The sequence below is a fragment of the Microplitis demolitor genome, chromosome 4 (genome assembly GCF_026212275.2).
Source record: "Microplitis demolitor isolate Queensland-Clemson2020A chromosome 4, iyMicDemo2.1a, whole genome shotgun sequence".
Lineage (NCBI taxonomy): Eukaryota > Metazoa > Arthropoda > Insecta > Hymenoptera > Braconidae > Microplitis > Microplitis demolitor.
This window is the reverse complement of record NC_068548.1, coordinates 5182867-5205926: the sequence shown is the minus strand read 5'-3', so window position 1 is coordinate 5205926 and position 23060 is coordinate 5182867. Positions and strand designations below refer to the sequence as shown.

Here is a 23060-nt window from a genome sequence, read left to right as displayed (position 1 = left end):
ATCAGTCATATACCCTTCGTCGTTCCGGTGTTGGGACATTTACCTTACAACTAAATATTTATTCATATTTATATTTTTACACTCCAATATTAGGCATTGACTCAATTAATCATCATTAATAATTATCTTAATTATTAATTCAACAAATCAAGCAATAAATGTTATAAAATAAAGTATTTATTAATAAATAAATGTATATGTATTTACATCAATAAATAAAAACAAAAAATAAATAAAATAAAATTTTAAAATCGGCTGTTTATAACAACAATGTTTAGTTTAAATTTTTTGAAAATAAATAGACTGCTTTGATTGAATAATGATTAATCATAATTATAATACTTATGGATACTTATATTTCTACGATAATAATTATTGCAATTATTATTGTTAGGAATATTATTAGTATTATTATTATGATCATTATTATTATTATTATTATTAATTTTAATAATTTTTTCGTAATTTCCTGGAGTTTCATCCAGTTGTCACTTTGAAATTTTTTGATTTTGGATTGTTAATTTTGCTATTTCATCACCTAATGTATCGATATTATCCTGGTGGTAAAATTAATTAATTAATTAATTAAATATTCAAGCTATTAAATAACTAACTAATTAATTAATTAATATACCTTAAGAGTTATGTTTTTAAGTAACGCATCCTCAAGTACGGCCTGCAATTTTTGATTTATTTCCAACGATAACTCCAACGTCATATTATCATCAGAGACACGTTGGTGGTAAACTGATGCCATGATACCACCGTGTTTTATTAATTCAGCCTAAAATATTTTTAAATAATTTTCTAATTATATAATTAATTAGTAATTACAAAAAAAAGTGTCTTACTGCTCAATTTTATTCAAAAATCAATTTCACGTTCATATAAATATATGAGTAATTTTATTATTATTCTAATAAAATGGATTCTTACTAGTGCAGTTGAATTGTAGACAAAATTTGCTGAAGTTTGAGTACCCACATCAATATATTTGGAACGAAAAATTTTAGTCCAAAAAAGTTTGAAAAATTTTTTTTTTTTTTTTGAAAAATTATTATTAGGAAGTAACCCTGATTAAAAATACTCATTGAAAAGGATTGAAAATGATGAAATTCGAATTCTTTTCAATAATTTCAATTCTTTTGTATGTATATATAGATATACAGTTTGCATGTGGTGAGCGCTTTTTAATCCTTTTCAATGAGTATTTTTAATCAGGGAATAGATAATGTGGTGGCGAGTATAATGAATACCAACATCGATATTTTTGGAAGTCATACAAATTACAGATGGCGGCAAAATCATTAACCAATGAAATTATCAAGATACTACTTATTGTGATAAATTGCTATTGCCGATTATTTCTCAAGGAATTTCGTCAGTTACTCAAATATGGACTAGGTCAAAATGAACCAGGTAATTTAATAATAATTATACAGTAAGACTCTTCTTCATCATTAAGGTAATTGTCGGGTGATGGACATAGTGACAGAAAGTTCTAAAATTTTTGATACTCATTGAATGTATTGAGATACAAATACCAATAAAATTTGAAGTCGATTGACCATTTCTAATTCGAGATATTTATAATTAAAGTTCGGATCATTAACATTGCGAGAAATGAGGAGTATGCGTTTCAAGTCGCGTTCATAATTCTAATAAAAAAACTAAGTCAGAAACTTTTGAAAAACTAACAGAAAATTAATGAATTTGTCCTCAATTTTTTTCAAAAAAAAAAAAACAAAAGTATTCATCATCTTATTGCTGAGATATAGCGACGCAAAGCTCAACAATAAATGAAAGAATATACATGTCGGTGAATTGGAAAAAAACAATCTGACAAGGCTGTACGCGAGTGTGCATAGTACTATTTGAGCGGTAAATTTAAACAGATACTCAGTGCACTATACAGCAACTGGTAGAGCATATACGACGTTGTCAGATTATAATTTAAGAAAATATTCAACAGTATTTGTGTATACGTATATATGAGTAGTGTGTAGGTAAACTTCTCACAAGTACAGTATCAAACAAAAGCAATGTCTCGTTTTAACTACCACCTAACCTACTCTTACCGTAAATATCAAATATAACTTTTTGTCAATACTGTAGCAGGACAACTACCTTAACCTCAAATTAATCACTTAAAAATTAAAAACTAAAATAACCTATAGTTCTTACCATATCCCTGTGACTTTTCACATTCTTACGCAGCAATAAATTACAAAATTTTCTCAACAATTATTCCATGAAATTCTTATTTGCTACCCCAATATAACCTCAAAATTAAAAAAACACTTACCTTATATCTATCACGTTCATTGCTTCCCATTGCGTCAAAATTTTCATTCAAAATATAATTCTGTATAATTTTAGTCTTCTTCTGTAACTCCGTTACTAAAACCCTGGCATGTTCTTCCAAAAAATCTAATTTTTCCGCCCTTTTGACATTAATCCTCTGTAATTTAATAACCCTCTCAATTAACGCCTGCTTATCCAGTTCATTATAAATAATTCCAACGTCAGCGTCTCCATTGGTCTCGTCATTTAAAGACATTACCGACGGAGTTCTAGTATCCGCTACTTTAGCGCCATCTGCATTACTTTCCGTAACCTCTAATTTTTTTTTCAATTGTCCCACTTCTCTAGTCAACTCCTTAATCGTCATCTGATGCTTTCTCTTCAGCACCGAATTCTCTCCCCTACTGTCTTCCAACATCTGCTTCAAATCTTCCGCCATTTTGGTCTGCTCGGCAAGATGTCGCGCCAGTATCTCACATTCGTCAACTCGTTTCTTCTTTTCTTCCTTCAATTCTTCCGCCATTTCCTTGATCTTAATCTTCAGTTCCTTGACTTGTTCCCTCAGCGGTCCCTGTTCTCGTTCCAACTCCTTGAGCCTTGACTCCATCATAGTGGAGTCAGATTGTAACCTAACATTTTTATCCGTCAATTTCTGAGTGAATTCGAGCATCTGATTTTCTCTTTCCACACAACAATCCATGTCATTTTGTAATTCTTTATTTGCCGTACGGAGTCGCTCTAGTTCATTTCCAATGGCCGCTAGTTCCTGATTCTTCCCGACTAATTCTAACCTAGTAGACTCCAATGCCTCGGTTTTTAGGGTCAAGTCATTGATCGCTTTCAATCTTTCCTCACTTATAACCTTCAATTCATCATAACTTTTTTTTAATTGATTATTAATGGCCTCAAAATCATTACAGCGAAGTGTCAAAACATTATTTTCTTCAATCAAAACCTGCTGGCGATGATTCAAAGTCTCTATTTCTTTGAGTAATTGGAGTCTCACGGCTTCTTTGTCTTCGACAACATGACGCTCGAGAATTAAACGCGCGTGCTGTTCTTTCAATTGTTGATCTAAAGTCACTGCTTTGTTTTCTTCTGACTGCTGAAATTTTTTAATTGACTCCGAAGACTCGCGACGGACATTTTCACACTCGTCTTTCAATTCGTTAATTCGCGTTAAGGCTTTTTCTAATTTGTCTGAAGTTTCTTTGTGTAACTGGGTCTCACTTTTAAGTTTTGCTTGCGTCCATTTTAATTTGACCTCACGGATATCGAGATCTTCGCGAAGTTTTTCGAGTTCTTTTTGCGCGTCAATTAACTCACGGCATTTAACGTCAAGCATTTGAGCTACGCGTGAGCGTTCATTGAATGCAGTTTTTAATTTTGAGGTTATTATTTCGTTATCGGAAGTTAATTGTTTGAGACGAGAGTGAGATTGGTCAAGAGTACGCTGGAGATCTAGGCGCTGTTTCTCGGAGATGGCGTATTTCATTACCATACTTTCGCGCTCTTTGTTTGCGGAAGTGTATTGCTGGTGAAGATTTTCTTTCTGAGAGAGGGCGCTGCGCAGTTCGAGGGTTAGACGGTTTATTGTTGCGTCGCGATTGTCTATTGATGACGGTATCGATTCCTGGAATAAGAATTTTTTTTTAATTTACTGAAATATGGAGTAAAATGGGCCGCGTGTAAGGATTTAAATTATTAATTCCTAATTTGAAATTAATTATTAAGATTTTTCTTTTTTAATTTTAACGTACTAAAAAAACATTTTTGCTAGAGGGGTAAAATGGGTCACATGTGAAAATATAAATTATTAATCCTTAATTTTAGAATAATTTTTATGATTTTTTTGAGCGAATTTTTTTCGTACTGAAAAAATATTTTTACTAGGGGGTAAAATGGGCCGCATTAAAGAATCGATTTAAAATTGATTTGAAAAAATTTAAATTCTTTAATGGGATTTTTATTAACAAAAAGTATCTGGACAAGAAGCTTTTTGTATTATGGGGCAAAATTGTTTTTTGTCTAATTTAATTTATTTAATCATTAAGTAAATTTTGAATCAATAAGAAAAAAAGGTTTTTTACTAATGGGTAAAATGGGTCACAGCAATAAAAAAAATTCGAAAATAATTTAAAAATACTAATTTTGAAATTATTATTTAAAAATTAAAATCCCAAATTCTTTGAACTGACAAAATAAAAATAATTTTCATTGAAAGGTAAAATGGACCACAAAAAAAATTATGAGAACAGTATTAATTAATTAATAGTGTTCAATCTCGAATTTATAAAAACAAAAAATTTTCAGCGGGGCAAGGTGGGCCACAAAAAAGGTCAAGAGTATAATTTTAAACCACAAATTTTAAAACTTCCAGAACAGTTTTTTATTGAAGGGTAAATTGGATTATTCAAAAAAAAGCATTAAAAAAATTTTTTATCAAAATCCTTATAGTCCCATTGTTAAAAAAAATATTTTATCAATTATGGGGCAAAATGAACCGTAATAAACGAACCTCCAAAAAAATTAATAACCCATTTTACTTTTAACTCAATTTATTTAAATTCAAAATAAATAATAAACAAAAAAAAATTACCTTAGAAGAAAATTGGTTCCCATTTTCTAATTCTTTAATCCGTTCTTCTAAATGTATTTTATCATTTTTAATTTTTTTATATTCATCTAGCAGCACTGTATACTCAATCTCCTCATCTCCATCATTATCAATTCGACAATTTTGAATTTCTTTATCCCCACCAACTATTTTATTATTTCCTGCTTGGTGCAGATAATTAACTTTTACTTTTTCTTCATTTTCATCTTTGATAACTTGACTTTTTTTATCATCATCTTCACCATTTAATACTGAGTTATCATCATTAGCACCAATAATCTGTTTCTGATTAATTAAATCACGTTGCTGTAAATACTGGGGTAGTAATGCTTTTTCCATAATATTTGTTGACTTTTCAGTTATAAAATTAAATAAATGACGACTTTTATTAATAAGCGGAACACTAGATTGAATTAGATTTGAATGTGAAGGCAATGATAATTTATTTATTAATTTATTATTACCATCTACTATCGTACTTTCATTTATTTTTATACTTTTAAATTGTAAATTCCCTAAATTTATATTATTATCATTAATTTTATCATTTTCATAAATTGGCAGCAACTGTAAATTATTTACTGCTGATAAATTTTCTATATTATCTGATAATTGATCCTCATCATTATCTGCTTGTTTATTTTTCTCATTATCTTGGAGCTTAGTCTCATTATTACTTTCATTTTTACTGGAATCTATTAAAATATACATTTTATTATTTGTTTACATATTTTATAATTATAAGAGAACATTCTACTGTTTGTTTTTAAAATTTTTAAGTACTACAAAATTTATTCAAAATTTTTTTTATAAAAAATTGAGCTAGGATATGAAATAATTTTGTTACGGTATTAAAAAATATAAATAACAAGTAAACTATTGCAGATACAGAAAAAATGACTCAATACAATTTTGTAGAGAATTGAATTCTGCATAAAAAAGTCCTTATCAATTTTTATAATAACTTAATAGTTTAATTGCTAGAAATAATTATAGTAAATAAAAAGTTTTATTGCAATCAGTTAAAAAAATTTTTTTTTCACAGAAACTTTAAATTTAAATTCTGACGAAACTATCTAAGATACGAAAAAAATTACAAGAACCAAACTTGTAGAGAATTCAATTTTCTACAAAAAAGGACCTGACCACTATCAACGTAAATTTAATAATTTACTTGCTAGAAGTAAAAAATGAATTGAAAAATGTAAAATCTCAATTTTTGAGTTTTTAAAAATAATTCTAAATAAAAAAAAATTTCCGTTGTAGAAAATTATAGTTAATTAAAAAAATAATTACTTCCTTCGTCTTTCAATAAAACAGATCTACAAATTTTTATTAAAAAAATTAAATCACAAAATATTTTTTTCTTAACAGCAGAATGTTTTTTAAAATAAAAAAAAAAAAATAATTACCTGATAACGAATTAATTAAATCGGAGTTATTATTATCATTATGATTATTTATATCTAATGTATCTGTTGTATTTACAAAATTTAATTCATTACTATTTACATTACATGTTGCCTCCATTGTATTAATTATTCACTTAATAATTTAAAAAAAAAAAAAAATTTTAACTGAATATTTAAATCACGTTTTGACAATCGACCACTTGATGAATTTAATTTTGTAATTATTTTTAAATAGTGTATTAATTAAATAATTGAAATTTTGATTTAATTCCAATGAGGTTAATAACATATTAAACTGTCAAAATATTTTCTTATTGAAATGACAGTGACATAGTAATTCAAATGAATTTTTGAATTACGTTTATAAAAACTCGTGGTAATTTAACAATTAAGTACACTGATAATTTATTTAAATTGATTTATGGATTCCAATAGTATATTGGAATATTTTATGTCATTATTTTTGACACATTGACGTATTTATTTTTTCTTTTTACAAGAATAATTCATTAACGCCATCTTACTTGAATATTTTGAATTACGCGGGTAAAATTTGAATTTTTTTAATGGCGGGATTTCACTTAAGTTAATTATTAAGCGTTTTTGTAAACATAAAATTAGATAAATGTTTAATCTGCTGATTTCGCCTTTTCTCTTAATTCTAAATAATTTTTTTAATCAATATCTCAAAGTCCGTTTATGTAAAATTAAAAATTTTCATATACCATTAAAAAAATTATTTAAATCAAAATTCAAATAAACAACCATGTGCTTCTTAACTCAAAATAAATCAACACTCAAAGAATGCCTCCAATAATTAACACTTCACTTTTTTTTAACACTTAAATTTTAACACTTTTTAAAAAAATTTATAAATAATTCACACACTTCACTGTAATTAACAAACACTAATTAATAACCCACTCAATCACTTATTTATTAATTATCTAAAATTAATAATTAATTATAAAATAAACTGACGCTTTTCATATCAAGTCCAACTGAAAACTAAAAACTCTTAGGACTTAAGAATACCAACAAATTTTGTATTCTAAAGGCCATCTTTTAAAATCACGCATGCGCCAAATTTGTAAAAATCGCGCCAAATTTAAATTATTGAAAAATTCCATTCTCTAGATAATTTTGAAATAAAACTTACAATTAATTATTAAATAATTAATAAGACACTACTAATAATTAATAATGATATTAATAATAATAATAATAATAGTGTTAATAATAATAAAAATAAATTTAAAAACAATAAATTTAACAATAAGATTCTATATTTTATTTACAACTCTACATTTCATTCAAAAAAGAAAAAAAATATCAGCACAAAAAAAATAAGGGAATAAATGAGTTATTCTTTTAATTAAATTATTTACAGTCTAATTAAAATATCCTATTAGAAAATAACCAATAATCAATTGTCAGTATTTTTTTTTTGAGTTTGATGTTCTTTGATATTTCGTAATTCTTCATCAAGTCGTTCCTTCGCTCGTACAACCTTCGATTGTAAATAAAACGAACCACCTTTGGATCTGTCGTTGGCATCAAAGAGATATTTGTAATTTTTTTCAATGGCTTCTTTTTGATCAGGTTTTTCGACATTTAATATTTTGAGTGCTTCTTCAAGAGATAAACCAGTTCTTGCAGTTGTCGCAGCACTTCTAGCACCTTTAGCACCACCACCAGCACGTTTAGCAGCTTCTTGGCTTGCTGCTATTTCTTGACGTAACGCTCGGGCAAATGCTCTGCCTATAACTTGCGTACCCAAGACTACTATTTGCACTAAATATTTTGCCATAACAACTATAGTTTTATTTATTATCCACAGGATAATAATTTTTTTCTTAGATTTATTTATTTAAATTTTTTTATATTATTGTTTTTAACCTCACCAATGATACTTGGTGATCGTAAAGTTTTTAAATATGTATTTTAGGTTAAGACAACGTGAGTTCGGATGAAAAAAAAATATAAATGATGCAATACTCAGTCGATAATTTTATTGCTGCTGATATTTTTATTTTTTTCAAGTTGCAAGACTGCTAATTTTTTAATTTTTAAATACTGAGTGATTGTTTATATTTTTAATTACTATAATTTTATTTATAGCCTTTCAAATAAAAAGCGGGAAATACTTTTTAATTTTGTGAAAAAATTATACAAGAGATAAAAAAGAATTAATTAAAAAATTCGCTTTATATTAATTTTTTTATAAATTACGAAATTGTCATTAATTATTTAAATGAATTATAGGTAATTTAAAAAATTCAAAACTCAACTACTTTCATAATAATTAAAAATAATCTTGGAGTATGAGTGTAAATGTAGCAGACATTCAGCTATGCTCCAGCTCTAGCTCTCGCTATATGACAACGCTTGGTCAGAGCTAAGGCTAAAGGATAAATTTCCTAACGCACCCAGGCTAAAAAATATATTCGAAATTTTTTATTTTTATTAATTATTTTCATTGCTTGCACGGTAAATTTAAATGTTTGAAAAACAAATTATCAGAAACTAGATAAAAATTAAAAATCGTACGTCAAAATAAAATGGCGGCATATGATAAAAAAATATTTAAAAAATTAAAAAAAAAAACACTTGAGTGTTTGAACAAACCTTGGTGAGGTAATAATATGCAGAAGGGTGTCCTGATACACTTGAAGATTTGAATTAAATTACTCCAAGTGTATTGCAGCTAAACAACGTCACTTAACTGCTATTTCCCACCAGACGATGCCAGATGATTTTGCTCAGGAACTTGGAAGGAATCAGCATCAGCCATCAGCAACACTTTACACCAGCACTGAACCCTCAACACTTAACTGCACCACAGACACTTTGCACAATTTAAATTTTATAAATGCTGCACAATTTAATTAAACAATAACTATGAGCAACAAATTTTATAGATAATTACACGACGTAACTGCAATATTGTGTTTCAGTTCAAACGTAAAGAAGGATCTGGACTACTACTGCCATTCTCGATAATACTGACTGCCGCTATCGAACCGTCAGTTGATGCGTAGCAATCGATTTGCGATTCATCGACTGCCCCCCACTTCAGCAAAAATTTTAACGTCGGCTACAGCGACGCCTAGTAGCGGCAACTTGGTGCGAAATTTCAAAATTGAAATTTATTCATTTTATTAAAAATTAGTTGTGTCAATTATTATACTAATTAGGGTGGATTCGGAAATGCTCTAACTCTAGCTTAATATTGTTATTAAATGCTAAAATTATATAATTAATATATTAAATTTAATTAATTAATCAGTAAAACTATTGATTATTTGAAAATCATTTTTTTTTTAATTAACTTTTAATTTAATTCATTTTTTTTAAGGAACAATAAAGTTTCATTTATGAGTATAAATTCATAACAAATACATATATATAAACATATATACATATATGTATTTTTATATGTAAGAGAAATTTTTTTATCAATAATAAATAAAAAAAATTTCTAAATTATCAACAAAAAGAAAAAAAAACTCAACCCAACCTAACAATCATGAATCATGATCATAATATATATATATATAAATATATATACATATATAACTGTTTATTATTAAAATAAAAGAATTTTTATATATTGTTTATTTTAAATGTCGGAAAAAATATATTTAAGTATATATAGATAGATATATAATTATAATGTGCGGTCAAGAAAATAAAAAAATGAGTGTACAAGATATTGTTGAATCACTTACTCATGTTTGTATTGAACTTCGTAATAAAATAAAAGACTCACGTGCTAATGATGACATAGAAATTGAAAAATTAATAATAAAACATATTAAACAATGGTCGAGTACTGAAAACAATTGCGTTAATGATTTTCAAAAAGGTAATTTTTTTTTCTTATTCTTTACATAAAATTTATTTGAGTTTATTTTTATTATTATTATTTAAAATAGGTTTGTTGTGTATAATTAGTAATTGTTAATAAATAATAGCTAATTAAATAAAATAATATTTCAAATTCAAAAAAGTTGATCGAGGCGCGAAATAAAAAAAAAATTACAATGGACTCGCAAAAAGGAAGAGATTTTAAAAAAAATGATAAGAATAAAAAAAAGAACGTTAAGTCATTGCTGACTAAGATGGAGAAAGACGAGTACGAGAGGTTGAAAGAAGTCGAGAAGGAATTGGATAAGGAGCTTATGAAACTCAAGGAAGAGTTGGAGGCTGGACCCTCGATGAAAGAGACTATTGATGACTTACATGAGTACAATGATATTAAAGATGCTACTCAAGTTGTTCTAGGTGCTATGGCGACTATGAATGGTGTTACTATAGCCAGTTTACATCAAGAGTATGAGTTGCCTTGTAAAGATGATTGAAGAGCTGTAGGGTCTTGCTTGTAGATTTAAGATTTTTCGTTTGTAATTAGATTTTAGTTATGATTCCTGTAGATTTTTTAGGTCTTGATTCTGAGAGCATTTGTTTGAATACCCACATGGTAGAGATAAAATTTAAAAATTATTCTTTCAAAAACTAAGAAAGTAAATTTTTGAAAAAAACGATTTTTCTGAAAATTATTGTAATTTTTCTCTTAACTAACTTGAGAGCTTTTGTTTGAGTACCCACATGACTATGAAAAATTTTCATAAAATTTTTTCAAATCGAAAAAACTAATTTTGAAAAAGAACAAATTTTTTTTTTTTGTAACCTTTTTTTTTTTGTAACTTTTTTTTACTTGTAAATTAGTTAATTCCACAGCTTTTATTTGAAAACTCACATGACCAGTTGGTCAAAATATCAAATTTTCAAAAAACTAAAATTTAAAAATTCAAAATTGTCATCAGCTCTAATCAAACTAACTCGAGAGCTCTTGTTTGTGTACCCACATGACCTGGGTAATTGAAAAAAAAATCCGTTCAATTAATCATTAATCAACTTGTCCTTAATTACACATAATTTTTTTTAATTTTATATTCATCAGTGCCATTATAAAAAAAAAATTAATCAGATTCCATTTAAAAAATTATCAATAATAAATAAATAATTAATCATAATTTAAATTTAAATTTATAATTACTTTGTATCAAATATTAATTATTAAAGTCACAAAAAAAAAACTAAATCTATTTTAAACTTTATTTCAATGCCTTCATTTCATGTTATTTAGCTAATTAAAAAAAAAATTATATTTATTTTTTACTGTAATTAAAAATTAATTAATTTTTGTTGTTAATTAATTATTTGTATTTTTTTTTTCAAGGATTAGAATGGTTCAATGTATCAGAAGGATTATCATTAAAAGAAAATCTAAAAGGAAAAATAGTAATATTAGATTTTTTTACTTATTGCTGCATTAATTGTATGCATATATTACCAGATTTAGAAGAGTTGGAAAAAAAATTTACAATTCAAGATGGAGTTGTTGTTGTTAGTATCTAATTAATTAATTTATTTATTTATTTATCAAATTAGGAATGTAGAAATAGTGGTCGAATCGAATCGAATAATTCGAATTTTCAAATAGTTCAAATTATTCGTAAATTCTTAATTATTTTTAATTTTTTAAATTATTCGTTAGCTTTTAAATTATTTATTCGATTTGCGACCATTAATTTATGAGTTTGAATTATTCGCACATCCCTAATCATTAATTAATTAATTTTAAAAAAATAAATCATTAATTTTTAAAAACTTGATTATTTAATATAACAATTTTTTTTTTGTAAATAGATTGGAGTACATAGCGCGAAATTTTCAAATGAAAAAGATTCATCAAAAATTAAATCAGCGGTACAAAGATACAAAATAAATCACCCGGTGGTAAATGACGCGAAATTATCAATGTGGCGGGATATCGGTATCAGTTGTTGGCCAAGTCTAGTTATTTTAGGACCAGATGGACAGATTTTATTTGTACTAGTGGGTGAAGGTCATCGTAAGGAACTTATTTTGTACACAAAAATAGCATTGAAGTATTTTAAATCTTTAAAAAAAATTTCAAATCATGAAATTCCTTTGAAACCTGCTGCACATTTGTTGCCGATTGGTCGTGATATTTTATTTCCGGGAAAAATTCAAATTATTGAGCCTGAGAGTAATGAAGAAAAAATTGTTGTATCGGATACGGGGAACAATAGGATTTTGATCTTCGACTTTGATGGCCGAGTTGAAGAAATTATTGGCGGGTACTCGAGGGGTTTTAAAGATGGAAATTTTGAAGAGGCAAGATTTAATGCGCCCCAAGGAGTTTGTGGACTTGGACATGATATTTTTGTGGCTGATAATGAAAATCATGCAATTCGAGTGGTAAATATATTTATAGTTTTTATGTATATGAAGAAAATTCTTAACTTTTGAAGATTATATTTGAGTTAAGTAGCTTGTGAGCTTTTGTTTGAGTACCCACATGACCAATAAAAATTTCCAAAAATTTGAATAACAATAAAAATTTTTTTTTTTTAAATTATTGTTATTTTTGAGTTGACTAACTTGAGAGCTCTCGTTTGAGTACCCACATGACTAGTCAAAAATGAAAAAAATTTACAGATAAATTCAAAAGAAAAAACAGTGAAAACTCTGGCAGGTATTGGAACCCAAGGAAATGATTATGTAGGAGGAAAAACCGGTTCAGAACAAGCATTATCATCACCCTGGGACGTAGCAATCTACCATCATACTCAAAATGATAAATCGATACCGATCTTACTGATAGCTATCGCAGGAACACATCAAATATGGGGATACTTTTTTGAAGATACTATTTGGTGGAAAAATCGGTACTTAAATTTTTTTATAGCCCGATAAATTATTATTCAGGTCTGAAAATATTAATTTTCTTATTTTCACAGTCAGTTTAAAGCTAAAACGTGTGCAGCGATAGTGGGTAGCGGAAAAGAAGAGAACAGAAATAATTCATATCCCCATGCTGCAGGTCTAGCGCAGCCGTCAGGTCTAGCTGTCGCCCAACGACTGAAAGCTGTTTTTTTTGCTGACAGTGAATCTAGTTCTGTACGAAGAGTTCATATGCAGGATGGAAAAGTAACTGGAGTTGCTGGTGCTGATAAAAATCCTATGGTATTTTTTAAATATTTTGATATGGAAATTTTTTAATTTCTCGGTTAATATTTTTTTTTTCTATAGAATCTACATAATTTTGGAGACGTTGATGGAAGTGGATGTTCAGCTAAACTTCAGCATCCACTTGGAGTTACTTGGGACGATAGCAAAAATGTTGTCTGGGTTGCTGATACTTATAATCATAAAATTAAAAAAATTGAAATTGATGGAAAATGTACTAGTGTTTATGGGTGCGGTAAACCCAGCAAAGATTTTAAGGTAATTTAGAAAAAAAAAATTATTTTGACGGTTTCGATGCATCGATTTATTAACATCAGACTGAAATTTGAAAATTAAGAATATCGACACAATAGTGTAAATTCAAATTTTGATTTTAAGGTATCGATTATGTGTATGTCGATAGATCGATTTGAATTTTGATACATCGATTCAAATTGCGATCTATCGATTTTATTTTGCAATATACATTGACATGAAAATTAAATATTTAGTCAATTTTACTTCGATTTATTGACTTGCATATTGATTTCGATCGATCAAATCAAACTTCAATATATCGATTCAAATTGCGATATATCGATTTAGTTTTAAAATATATATTGATACAAAAATTAAATGTTTAGTAAATTTTAATCTGAATTATTGATTTGAATTTTGATTTATCGATTTTGATTTCAATATATCGGTTTAAAATTCAATATATCGATTAGGAAAATTTTAATTTCGATTTAAAACTTCAGATTTTATGAAATTCCGAGCTGATAAATTTTAATTTTTAGAGATCGATTTTAAACTAAATTTATCGATTACTAAAATTTCGATAAATCGATTTAAATTTTTATAAATCGATGCAAAATTAGATTTATCGATTAGTAAAATTTGAATTTATCAATTAAAAATTTTTATAAATCGATTTAAAATTTCAGATATCGATTTTCTCAAATTTCAATAAATTTAAACTAAAATGTAGATTTTAAAAAATAATTTTTATTTATTTATTTATATTTTCTTGTTTTTTTTTTTTCTAGTTTGATGAACCCAGTGGTCTTGCAATATCAAAAAAATATAACTCCATATTAATCGCCGACACCAATAATCACTCGATAAAATTAATCAACCAAACCGATCAATCAATTAAAACTGTAAGTAAGAAAAGAAATTTATTTTTAAAAATTATAAATAATAAGAAAAAACTAAAAAATTTTTCTAGATTGATTTGAAGCTTCCGAAAAATCCAGGCCGTCCTGCCGACAAAAAATTTACTTTCGATATCGACATCAGTAACAAAAAGTCAACTCTAAAAATATTTCTAAAACCAAAATTTAGCAACGATTTAAAATTTACACCCGAAGCTCCCCAGAAGTGGGCAGTAAAAAATTTACCCGCCTCATGGACCGCTGAGCCAATCTCTGGAGCTTTTGACTCAGCTCTGCTAATTCAAATTCCCGATAAAGATAAAGATAACAATAATAATAATAATAAATTTATTGTTTTATTGAATTTAGTAGTGTGCAAAACAGACGAGTGTCTTCCTAAAAAATTTGAAATTATTTTTCATACTCACAGAAGCGATGATTCGCATACTGATCTAGAAATTCATAAAGAAATTGAAATTAATTAATTTCTAAAAATAATTATTATTGTTTTTTTTCTCTCTAACAAAAAAAAATTTTAACATTTTTCAGTTTGTTTTCAATTAATCTCAAATATTAACACAATTATTGTAAATCAATTTTTAAAAATAAATAAATAATTAACTTTTATCATCTTGCAGATAAAAATTATTTTCTACATTTAAAAATAATTGAAATTTATTATTTTTAACATTTTTTTCTTAACGCTTTTACGTCGAGAAAAATTGAACTGCCAAAAATTTGATTAATTTTCAAAGATAATTGTCATGAAATTTTTTTTTATTTTTTGTTAACAATCTGTAGCATTAATACTTTTTTTTTTGCTATGTAATAATTGGTTGAAAAGTTTGAATTTTATTAAACAACTGATTTGAATATTTTTGAAATTATTTTGATATTTACATAACACTTTTTGCGTAAGCTGTGAAAAATTTTATCGATTTTCAAGGATAATTGTCATGGAAATTTATTAATGTCACATTAATGTCGATTTGTTGCGATGATTTTAAAAATTAAAGCTCGATTTTTAATAAAAATACAATTTGACTATTTAAAAATATATATTTTATGTGATTAATCAAGATATTGAGTTTGATTTTAATTTAAAAAATTTTTAAAATACTGCGAGTTTATTAAAGTCTTGATATTAAATTCATCGTATTTATAAACTAATTATACATGAAAAAAAAATAATTTTAAATTAAAATTCAGGTTTTTAAAAAAACTATCAGCTTTAAAATAAATATTATTTAAAATAAATTAACTTATGGACAATAAAAGAAACAATTATTTATATTAAATAAAATAAAGTAGATTGTGATTTTAATTTTTGTGACATTTATCACTTGGAAATTTAAAATTATGTTAAAATAAAGTATATAAATAAGTTTATTTATAATTATACTCATATTTTATATTTCGGGCTGGTTTAAACTTGTTAATAATTTCAAGTAATTTCCTTGTAATTTTCAGTACAACTTTTAACATATGTATTAATAATTTGCTATCAAGAAGGTGAAGTAAAATTATTAGTTACTTATTAACCGGAAAATTAGTTCATAATAATTAAGAATATTTATTCCTAGAGGATTTAATTTATAAGGCAAGTGGACTTTTTAACAAGGGTTTAAAAGAATGAACTGTTTTGAACTTCAAAGCGTGACATGACAAATTTTTTTCCACTTGATTCGTTAACTTTTGAACATAAAAATAAAAAAGTAATAGTTGACTCTACACTTTAAAAAAACGCTCACAAAAAAATATAAAAACTTTAAGAAATATTCAAAAATCAGTTTTTTCTTAACGTATAAATATTTTGAAAAAAAAAATTATAAATTTTTAGATTAATTATATTTCAGTTTATTTTTTAATTTATTCTTCATTAATTAAATTTTTAATTTGTAAGTTAAATTATAATAAATTACATTTTCAAAATAATAGTAATTTATTTATCATTGGAAGGAGTAATGAAATAACAGTGGGCAAAATTATTAATTATTTGTTCAAGTAAGATTTCTGGTATTAATTCAAATAAAACTAAAATCACTTTAATTTCAAATTGCTGACTTAAAACTCTAAATTTTATTTAATATTACTTAATAATTAATCTTTAATCAAATAATAATTTTTTTTAAAAATAACTACTGACTATGGCGGCAATTGAGACTTAATTTTATTATGACCCTATTTCTGGACGCCATGTTGTTTTAAATCGTCTCTAGTTGTTTACAAAATACTTACAATAATATAAATTATTTATTCTAATTAATATGACATAAAAAAAAAAAAAAGAAATTAAGATACATTTTTATGTTATTCAATTTCAAAAAACGTAAGTAAATTTTTTTAAACGCATAGAAAATTTTATTTATTTACTTGTGTCAAATTAAAAATTTTTCAAGTTAACCTCAAAAAACAAATCTAAATTTATTTCATAAAAAATATATCAATTATCTTATTCCTGACATATTATCTATATTAATTTTAAATATACAAGTATTTAAATCATAATTATAAATATTAAATTTAAAAAATAAATAATTTAAAATTTGGCGGTAAAAAAAAAATAAAATTTAAAAAATTTTTCACAGAAAATGCCGAAAGTAAAAAAAAGAGAAAAAGTATACGGCAGAGATGAAATAGCAGCCGCATTAGCAGACGTCAAAAAAGGTATTCCATTGAGAACAGCCAGCAAATCGCATGGAGTTCCACGATCGACTTTATACGCAAAATTCAAAAACAAAACTCCTATTGAAGCCAAACCCGGACCCTCGACTTATCTTTCTCACGAAGAAGAGAATCAAATAATAGAATGGATTTTTTATCTCCGAGACCGCGGGTTTTCCGTTACTAAAAACCAGCTCCTCGATAGCGTTCGCGATCTAATAATAAGATTAGGCCGTACGACTCCTTTTACTGATAGCCGACCAGGAAGGCACTGGTACGAGGCATTTTTACGTCGTCATCCTGACGTTGCTGAGAAAATAATCAAGAATTTGACTTATAGTCGCGCTTCAGTTACCAAGAAATCATTGAGGCACTGGTTCCTCGAAGTGAAACATCATCTGGAAGTTAAAAATTTAATTAACATCTCGGGGAGTCGTATTTTTAATGCCGAGGTAAGTAGGTTTCAATTATCTTCAAAACCAGACCAAATAATCACCAGAGAATTTAAAAAACTAAACAAAGACAGCGCTAATGATAAAGACAATATTGAAACTCTGTTAATAATAAATGCCGCTGGAGATGTTGTTCCTCCGATGGTGGTCTATCCGTACCAGCGAGTTCCTCACAATGTGTCAAAAAATCTACCCGAGGGCTGGTTCATGAGCGCGTCTGCTACAGGATTAATTACTGGGGAATTAATATACGATTACATTAAAAATTTATTTCATCCTTGGATTGTTAAGAATAAGATCCAGTTACCCGTTGTCCTTTACGTTGATGGCAACTCTAGTTTGACGTTACCTCTGATAAATTATTGCCGGAAAATTAACATCGAGTTGGTTGGACTCTGTCCCAATGCGGCGCATTTATTGCAGCCAATGGAAGTCGCGGTTTTGCGGCCGCTTAAGGCCACTTGGAAGCAAGTCGTCAATGAACATCTTGGAGGGAGTTTAAAAGGTTTTAAAAAAGATAATTTTGCGCCTTTGTTGAATAAAGCGCTCAAGTCTATTGATGGACTGGGTGATTTTATCAAAAGCGGGTTCAAAACTTGCGGTCTCCATCCGTTTTCTATTGAAGTTGTCAACTACAATGTGACGAATGATAAAAAAAACCTGGATGATGATAATGCTGATGATGATTATAATGATGGGGTTGGCGAGAGTAAAAGAGAGGAGTATAGTGCAGATATGAGTGACCTGAGTTTTAATTATGATTCCGAGGATTACAAAAATCATCTAGAATTTTTTGAAAAACATTTAAGTGACTCATTATTGTTTAGTTTTAAAGACTCGGAACTCAAAGAAGTTTATGACGGTGATGAGTGTAATGAAGGACTGTTTAATTACTGGATTAATATTAAAAAAAGATGTTTATAAAATCGTATATTTTATTTAATTTGAATAAATAATATTTTTTTATTGAAACAAGTTTTCCATTATTTTTGCTGTAGGTAATTGTCTTCATGAATAAAAAAGTTTAATTGAATTTATATTTAATTTTTTATGGAAAATTTAAACAAGACTTGGATCAAATTTATTTTATAAGAATAATTGCTGTAGGTTTCTTGCAAAAGCCTTTCTGCAGAAGTATTTTGCAAGATTTCTTTATAAAGAAGTCTTGAAGAAGACTTTTTACAGCAGATTTCTTTCAGAGTTCTTGCAAAAGATTTCTTGCAAAAAATTTCGTATAGAAGTCTGGCAAAAGTCATTTAGCAAAATTTTTGAAAAAGAGTTTTTGCAGTAATCTTGCAGAAAACTTCTTGCAGCATATTTCTTACAGAGGTCTTGCAAAAAGACATTTTCCATAAATCTTGTAAAATATTTCTTGCAGAAGACATCATATAGAAGTCTGGCAGTAGTCATCTCACACAAATTTTGCCAAAGACTTTTTGCAAAAGTCTACTTGCAAGATTTCTTCATACATAAGTCTTGCAAAAGTCTTGCAGAAGACTTCTTGTCAAAGATTTCTAGACAGAGGTCTTGTCAAAGACATCTTGCATAAATCTTGTAAAATATTTCTTCATACATAAGTCTTGCAGTAGAATTCTTGCAGCAGATTTCTTACAGAGGTCTTACAAAAGACATCTTGCATAAATCTTGCAAAAGATTTCTTGCAGAAGACTTCATATAGAAGTATAGCAAAACTCATCTAGTAAAAATCTTGCAAAAGACTTTCAAAAGTCTTGCGAAAGACACCTTGCAGAAGATTTGTAGAATACTTCTTGTAAAAGAGAGCTTGCAAAAGTCTTACAGAAGACGTCTTGTATAAGTTACGCTTGAGATTATTTTCAAAAACTTACAGAAATCTGTAGATGACCATTTTAACCTAGATTTTAAATTTGCATTCACAGGTAGGTCTTATTGACATGGAATACTTGTTTGGGGACTAAAAAAAATAAAAAGTAAATAAAACGGGGATTTAAATTTTTTTTAGCCGACCGACATCGCTTTCCCCTCTCTTTTGGTAAATTAAAAAAGTTTTTTTTATGTTTGTTCTACTTAAATATCAACTCAGTAAATATGTATGTAATGGAACAAGTAGTTATATTGTTGTAAAGGGTAAAATTACACACGCGTGAGCGGATTGTCAGCATGCAAATATGTTAAAGACATATATATGTATACATAAATGTATATATTATACATAACATCTACAACGAGGCATACAAACTAACTCGTGTCTATGTCAGTTGGATAATTAATGAGTAATGAGTAATGATCGGCATATTAACAGACGTATCATTAGTTAAATCCTGCTCACTATTGTTAACTAACGGAAACAAATTTCATTATTTATTATTATTATTATTATTATTATTATTATTATTATCATTAAACTTTTTTTTTATCAACAAAAAACTCAGCTAATAAACTTTTCATTCATCGGAATCAAGTTTCAGCTAACTGTTTTTTAAAATACTGACAAAAGTATCGCAGATACGACAAAAATGTATATAAATAATTTAGTAGGTAATTAAATTCTCTATAAAAAACGTCTCTACAAATTTTATCATAAATTCCATATTTAAGTCACTAGACATAATCAAAGTTTTCCTCAGGAAACGTCGATCTAAATATCATGCCTAGTATTTTTTTTTTATTTTCAAATTAATTTATTTCAATATTTATTAATCGATAACACTTTTATGCCTCGTTGAGTTATTTGATCCATAAAAAAAAAAAAAAAAAAAAAAAAAAAACAATTGTTTCAACAACAATATGAAATAATATACGCGAGTTTAAATGACTGAAACTGTAATCAGGTTTCAATAAAAAAAAAAAAAAAAAAAAAAAGAAAAAAAAATTTATTGAGTAATTTTACAAGATCATGAAATATTTTTTCCACTTATTTAAATTTCTAATTTAATGGCTTTTATTTAATGGTAATAAAATATTTTAAATTCCATAATAATAATAATAAAAATTATTTTAATGAGTGTAAGGTGTATTAAATAACTACTATAATAGAATTATTGAGGATAAAGATGATTTTATATTCATCAGCAATAGCCATTGCTGTTATATATGTATATGTATATATATGAGAATAAATAAGTAAAGACATCTTGCAATTCTCTTTTATACACCTTACACTTACATTACATTACTCGCTTCCCGGCTGTCCTGAGAAAAGCTATTTATAAAGTAATAACCGTCGGGTAGGTCGGGTCTTACGTGTTGACATGAATAAAAAAATTTTTTTTTAAAAATAATAACAAGTCCGACTTGAAAAAAATTTTTTTTCTTGTATACATTTCCTGTAATATATATATATATATATATATATATATATATATATATATATATATATATATATTTATTACTAATGAATAAGGAAATCGATGATTTAAAAGAAAAAAAGAGTAAATTTAAATTATTCAAATTTTTTTTATCGGTTAATAAATACTGTGACTAATTTTTTATTTAAATTATGAGTTAACTATTGAAAGATATGACTCAAATATATACCAGCAATTTTGTAGAAAATTGAATTATATATATAAAAAAAAAAAATGTCTCTGATAATTTTTGTCAGTTCAGATATTTCAATAAAAATTTTTAATTTAAAACTGGAAAATTTTAAATTTAGACAACTTTTGAATTTTTGCCGCGTTAAATTCAAATTGTGAATCAATTAAATATACACGATAAAAATCAATGATTTGAATTTTTTTAATAAAAAAATTGTCATATATAATTTGAAAATTATCTTATTATCATAAATGAAATATATATTCAAAGTTTAAAAGATAATTTAAGCCTTAAAAGCTTAACAATTGATGCGTAGGATTTTGTATTAAATTATTTTATAATTGTCTGCATATTTTATTTATTTATTCACAATTTGAATACTATTACAGTGAATATATAGTAATAATAATTAAAACAAATACTTGTAACTTATACAATATTTCTATTTCAAAACAATGTTAATTGTCTTATGTAATTATCATAATTAATATTTACTTTCAATTCTTATTAAAAATAGTCAATATTATTGTGTAATTTAAAAATTTTTACTTTGATTTGCTGTATCTCTGAAAATATTCATTTTATCAATTCGCGGCATAGGATCTTTTTTGTAGAGAATTTAATCCTGAATCAAAAAGGTCCTTTGGTCTGAATCAATAAATCTAATATTTTAGAAGTTACAGGCAATTCATTAAAAACTAAGTTTTGATGATTTGGAAAATAATTTACTCGTTATAATTTTGAAAATATTTAAACAATCAATGTGCGCAATAATAAATTTTTTTAGGAAATTTGAAGCCTTTTAAAACGCCTAGTTCAAAATATCAATGAATTAAAAATTTTTTAAATTATAAAATCGAATTGAATAATTCCAATTTTAAAAATCGATATTTAATATCCGTATAACTTGAAAAGTATTCAATTTATCAATTCGCGGGATAGGACCTTTTTTGTAGAAAATTTAATGCTCTTCAAAAAAGATCTTATACAAAATTATCCTAAACTGAATATTTAAAGAGATAACAAACAATCCTTCAATATTTAAAAAGCTACAGCAATATTAAATTTCCTATACTCAAAAATTTTCAATTACTGTCAAATAAATTTATTCTCTCAGTTAATTTTTTTAATGCCTATAAATTTCTTATTTAATATCAAAACTGGGTTCAATTTTACGAAGACGAATCGCAAAATTTTTCAAGATTAACGTCATACTAGTCTGATATTTAAATATATATGCACATAAATATTAAAAATTTAAATTACCAACTTGCTTTTAATTAAATCTCTAAACAACTAAAAACAATAAATCTTTATTAATCATAATCACTGATTTAATTTAAAAAAAAATAAATAAAATAAAAATAAATTTCCATTGTTTATTTTATTTTTTACAGTTAACCATTAAAGAAATTATTTAAATAACCAACTTGTTAACTCAAATATATGCAACATTATTTATTATTACTGTTATATAGTATTATTTATATATATATATTTTTTTATGAATGAAGAAGGTACATAATATGGAATTTCATGCCAGTTCAACCGAGCGTGACAGTAACAGGAATTTTCTCGCACTTGCTTGAGAATTTTTTAAATATATATATATATAATAAATATTAAAAATATATCAATAAATAAGTATAATATTTATTTCAATAAAAAATAAGTCATAATTTTTTACTAAAAAATTAAAATTTTCATTTTTTAACTCCGAAATTAAAATTTCAAATTATTTCAAATTTTAAATTTTGTAATCAGTGACTAATTACAATGTATTAATTAATAAAAAAAAACAATAATTTCTTTATAAAAATAAATAATTTAAAAAAGTAAAAAAATACTTAATTTATAAAGTATTTTTACCCACTCTTTATCAAGTACTTTCTTA

At 26.1% G+C, this 23060-nt stretch overlaps 4 protein-coding genes across 4 annotated transcripts; 2 read left to right on the top strand and 2 right to left on the bottom strand.

The window, feature by feature from the left end:
• Positions 1 to 258: 258 nt before the first annotated feature.
• Positions 259 to 6827, bottom strand: LOC103580952 (coiled-coil domain-containing protein 186). The gene is made up of 5 exons (XM_053738155.1): positions 6334 to 6827; positions 4904 to 5616; positions 2306 to 3937; positions 635 to 784; positions 259 to 557 (listed from the first exon to the last, which is right to left on the bottom strand). Exons 1-5 carry the CDS (start codon positions 6449 to 6451, stop codon positions 489 to 491), a joined length of 2682 nt encoding a protein of 893 aa, XP_053594130.1. The 5' UTR covers positions 6452 to 6827; the 3' UTR covers positions 259 to 488.
• Positions 6828 to 7607: 780 nt separating this feature from the next.
• Positions 7608 to 8306, bottom strand: LOC103580878 (mitochondrial import inner membrane translocase subunit Tim16). Its single transcript, XM_008562794.2, has one exon. The coding sequence runs from the start codon at positions 8141 to 8143 to the stop codon at positions 7760 to 7762; it is 384 nt and encodes a 127-aa protein (XP_008561016.1). The 5' UTR covers positions 8144 to 8306; the 3' UTR covers positions 7608 to 7759.
• Positions 8307 to 9850: 1544 nt separating this feature from the next.
• Positions 9851 to 15161, top strand: LOC103580881 (NHL repeat-containing protein 2). Its single transcript, XM_008562796.3, has 8 exons — positions 9851 to 10201; positions 11579 to 11745; positions 12049 to 12624; positions 12865 to 13094; positions 13167 to 13392; positions 13459 to 13653; positions 14424 to 14537; positions 14606 to 15161. The coding sequence occupies exons 1-8, from the start codon at positions 10009 to 10011 to the stop codon at positions 15014 to 15016; spliced, it is 2112 nt and encodes a 703-aa protein (XP_008561018.1). The 5' UTR covers positions 9851 to 10008; the 3' UTR covers positions 15017 to 15161.
• A 1577-nt stretch (positions 15162 to 16738) lies between these two features.
• LOC103580882 (uncharacterized) lies at positions 16739 to 18616 on the top strand. Its single transcript, XM_008562797.3, has 2 exons — positions 16739 to 16860; positions 17120 to 18616. The coding sequence occupies exon 2, from the start codon at positions 17123 to 17125 to the stop codon at positions 18569 to 18571; it is 1449 nt and encodes a 482-aa protein (XP_008561019.1). The 5' UTR covers positions 16739 to 16860; positions 17120 to 17122; the 3' UTR covers positions 18572 to 18616.
• Positions 18617 to 23060: the final 4444 nt, after the last annotated feature.

Bases quoted from the DNA above. Each gene is read 5' to 3' on its own strand.
- LOC103580882 (XM_008562797.3), top strand. From the start codon at position 17,123: ATGCCGAAAGTAAAAAAAAGAGAAAAAGTATACGGCAGAGATGAAATA.
- LOC103580952 (XM_053738155.1), bottom strand. From the start codon at position 6,451: ATGGAGGCAACATGTAATGTAAATAGTAATGAATTAAATTTTGTAAAT. The intron at 5,617-6,333 runs GTAATTATTTTT...ATATTTTAATAG, and splicing joins TTTAATTAATTCGTTATCAG to ATTCCAGTAAAAATGAAAGT. The intron at 785-2,305 runs GTAAGTGTTTTT...AAAATATTTTAG, and splicing joins ATGAACGTGATAGATATAAG to GCTGAATTAATAAAACACGG.
- LOC103580881 (XM_008562796.3), top strand. From the start codon at position 10,009: ATGTGCGGTCAAGAAAATAAAAAAATGAGTGTACAAGATATTGTTGAA. The intron at 13,095-13,166 runs GTACTTAAATTT...TTATTTTCACAG, and splicing joins ACTATTTGGTGGAAAAATCG to TCAGTTTAAAGCTAAAACGT. The intron at 13,654-14,423 runs GTAATTTAGAAA...TTTTTTTTCTAG, and splicing joins AACCCAGCAAAGATTTTAAG to TTTGATGAACCCAGTGGTCT.
- LOC103580878 (XM_008562794.2), bottom strand. From the start codon at position 8,143: ATGGCAAAATATTTAGTGCAAATAGTAGTCTTGGGTACGCAAGTTATA.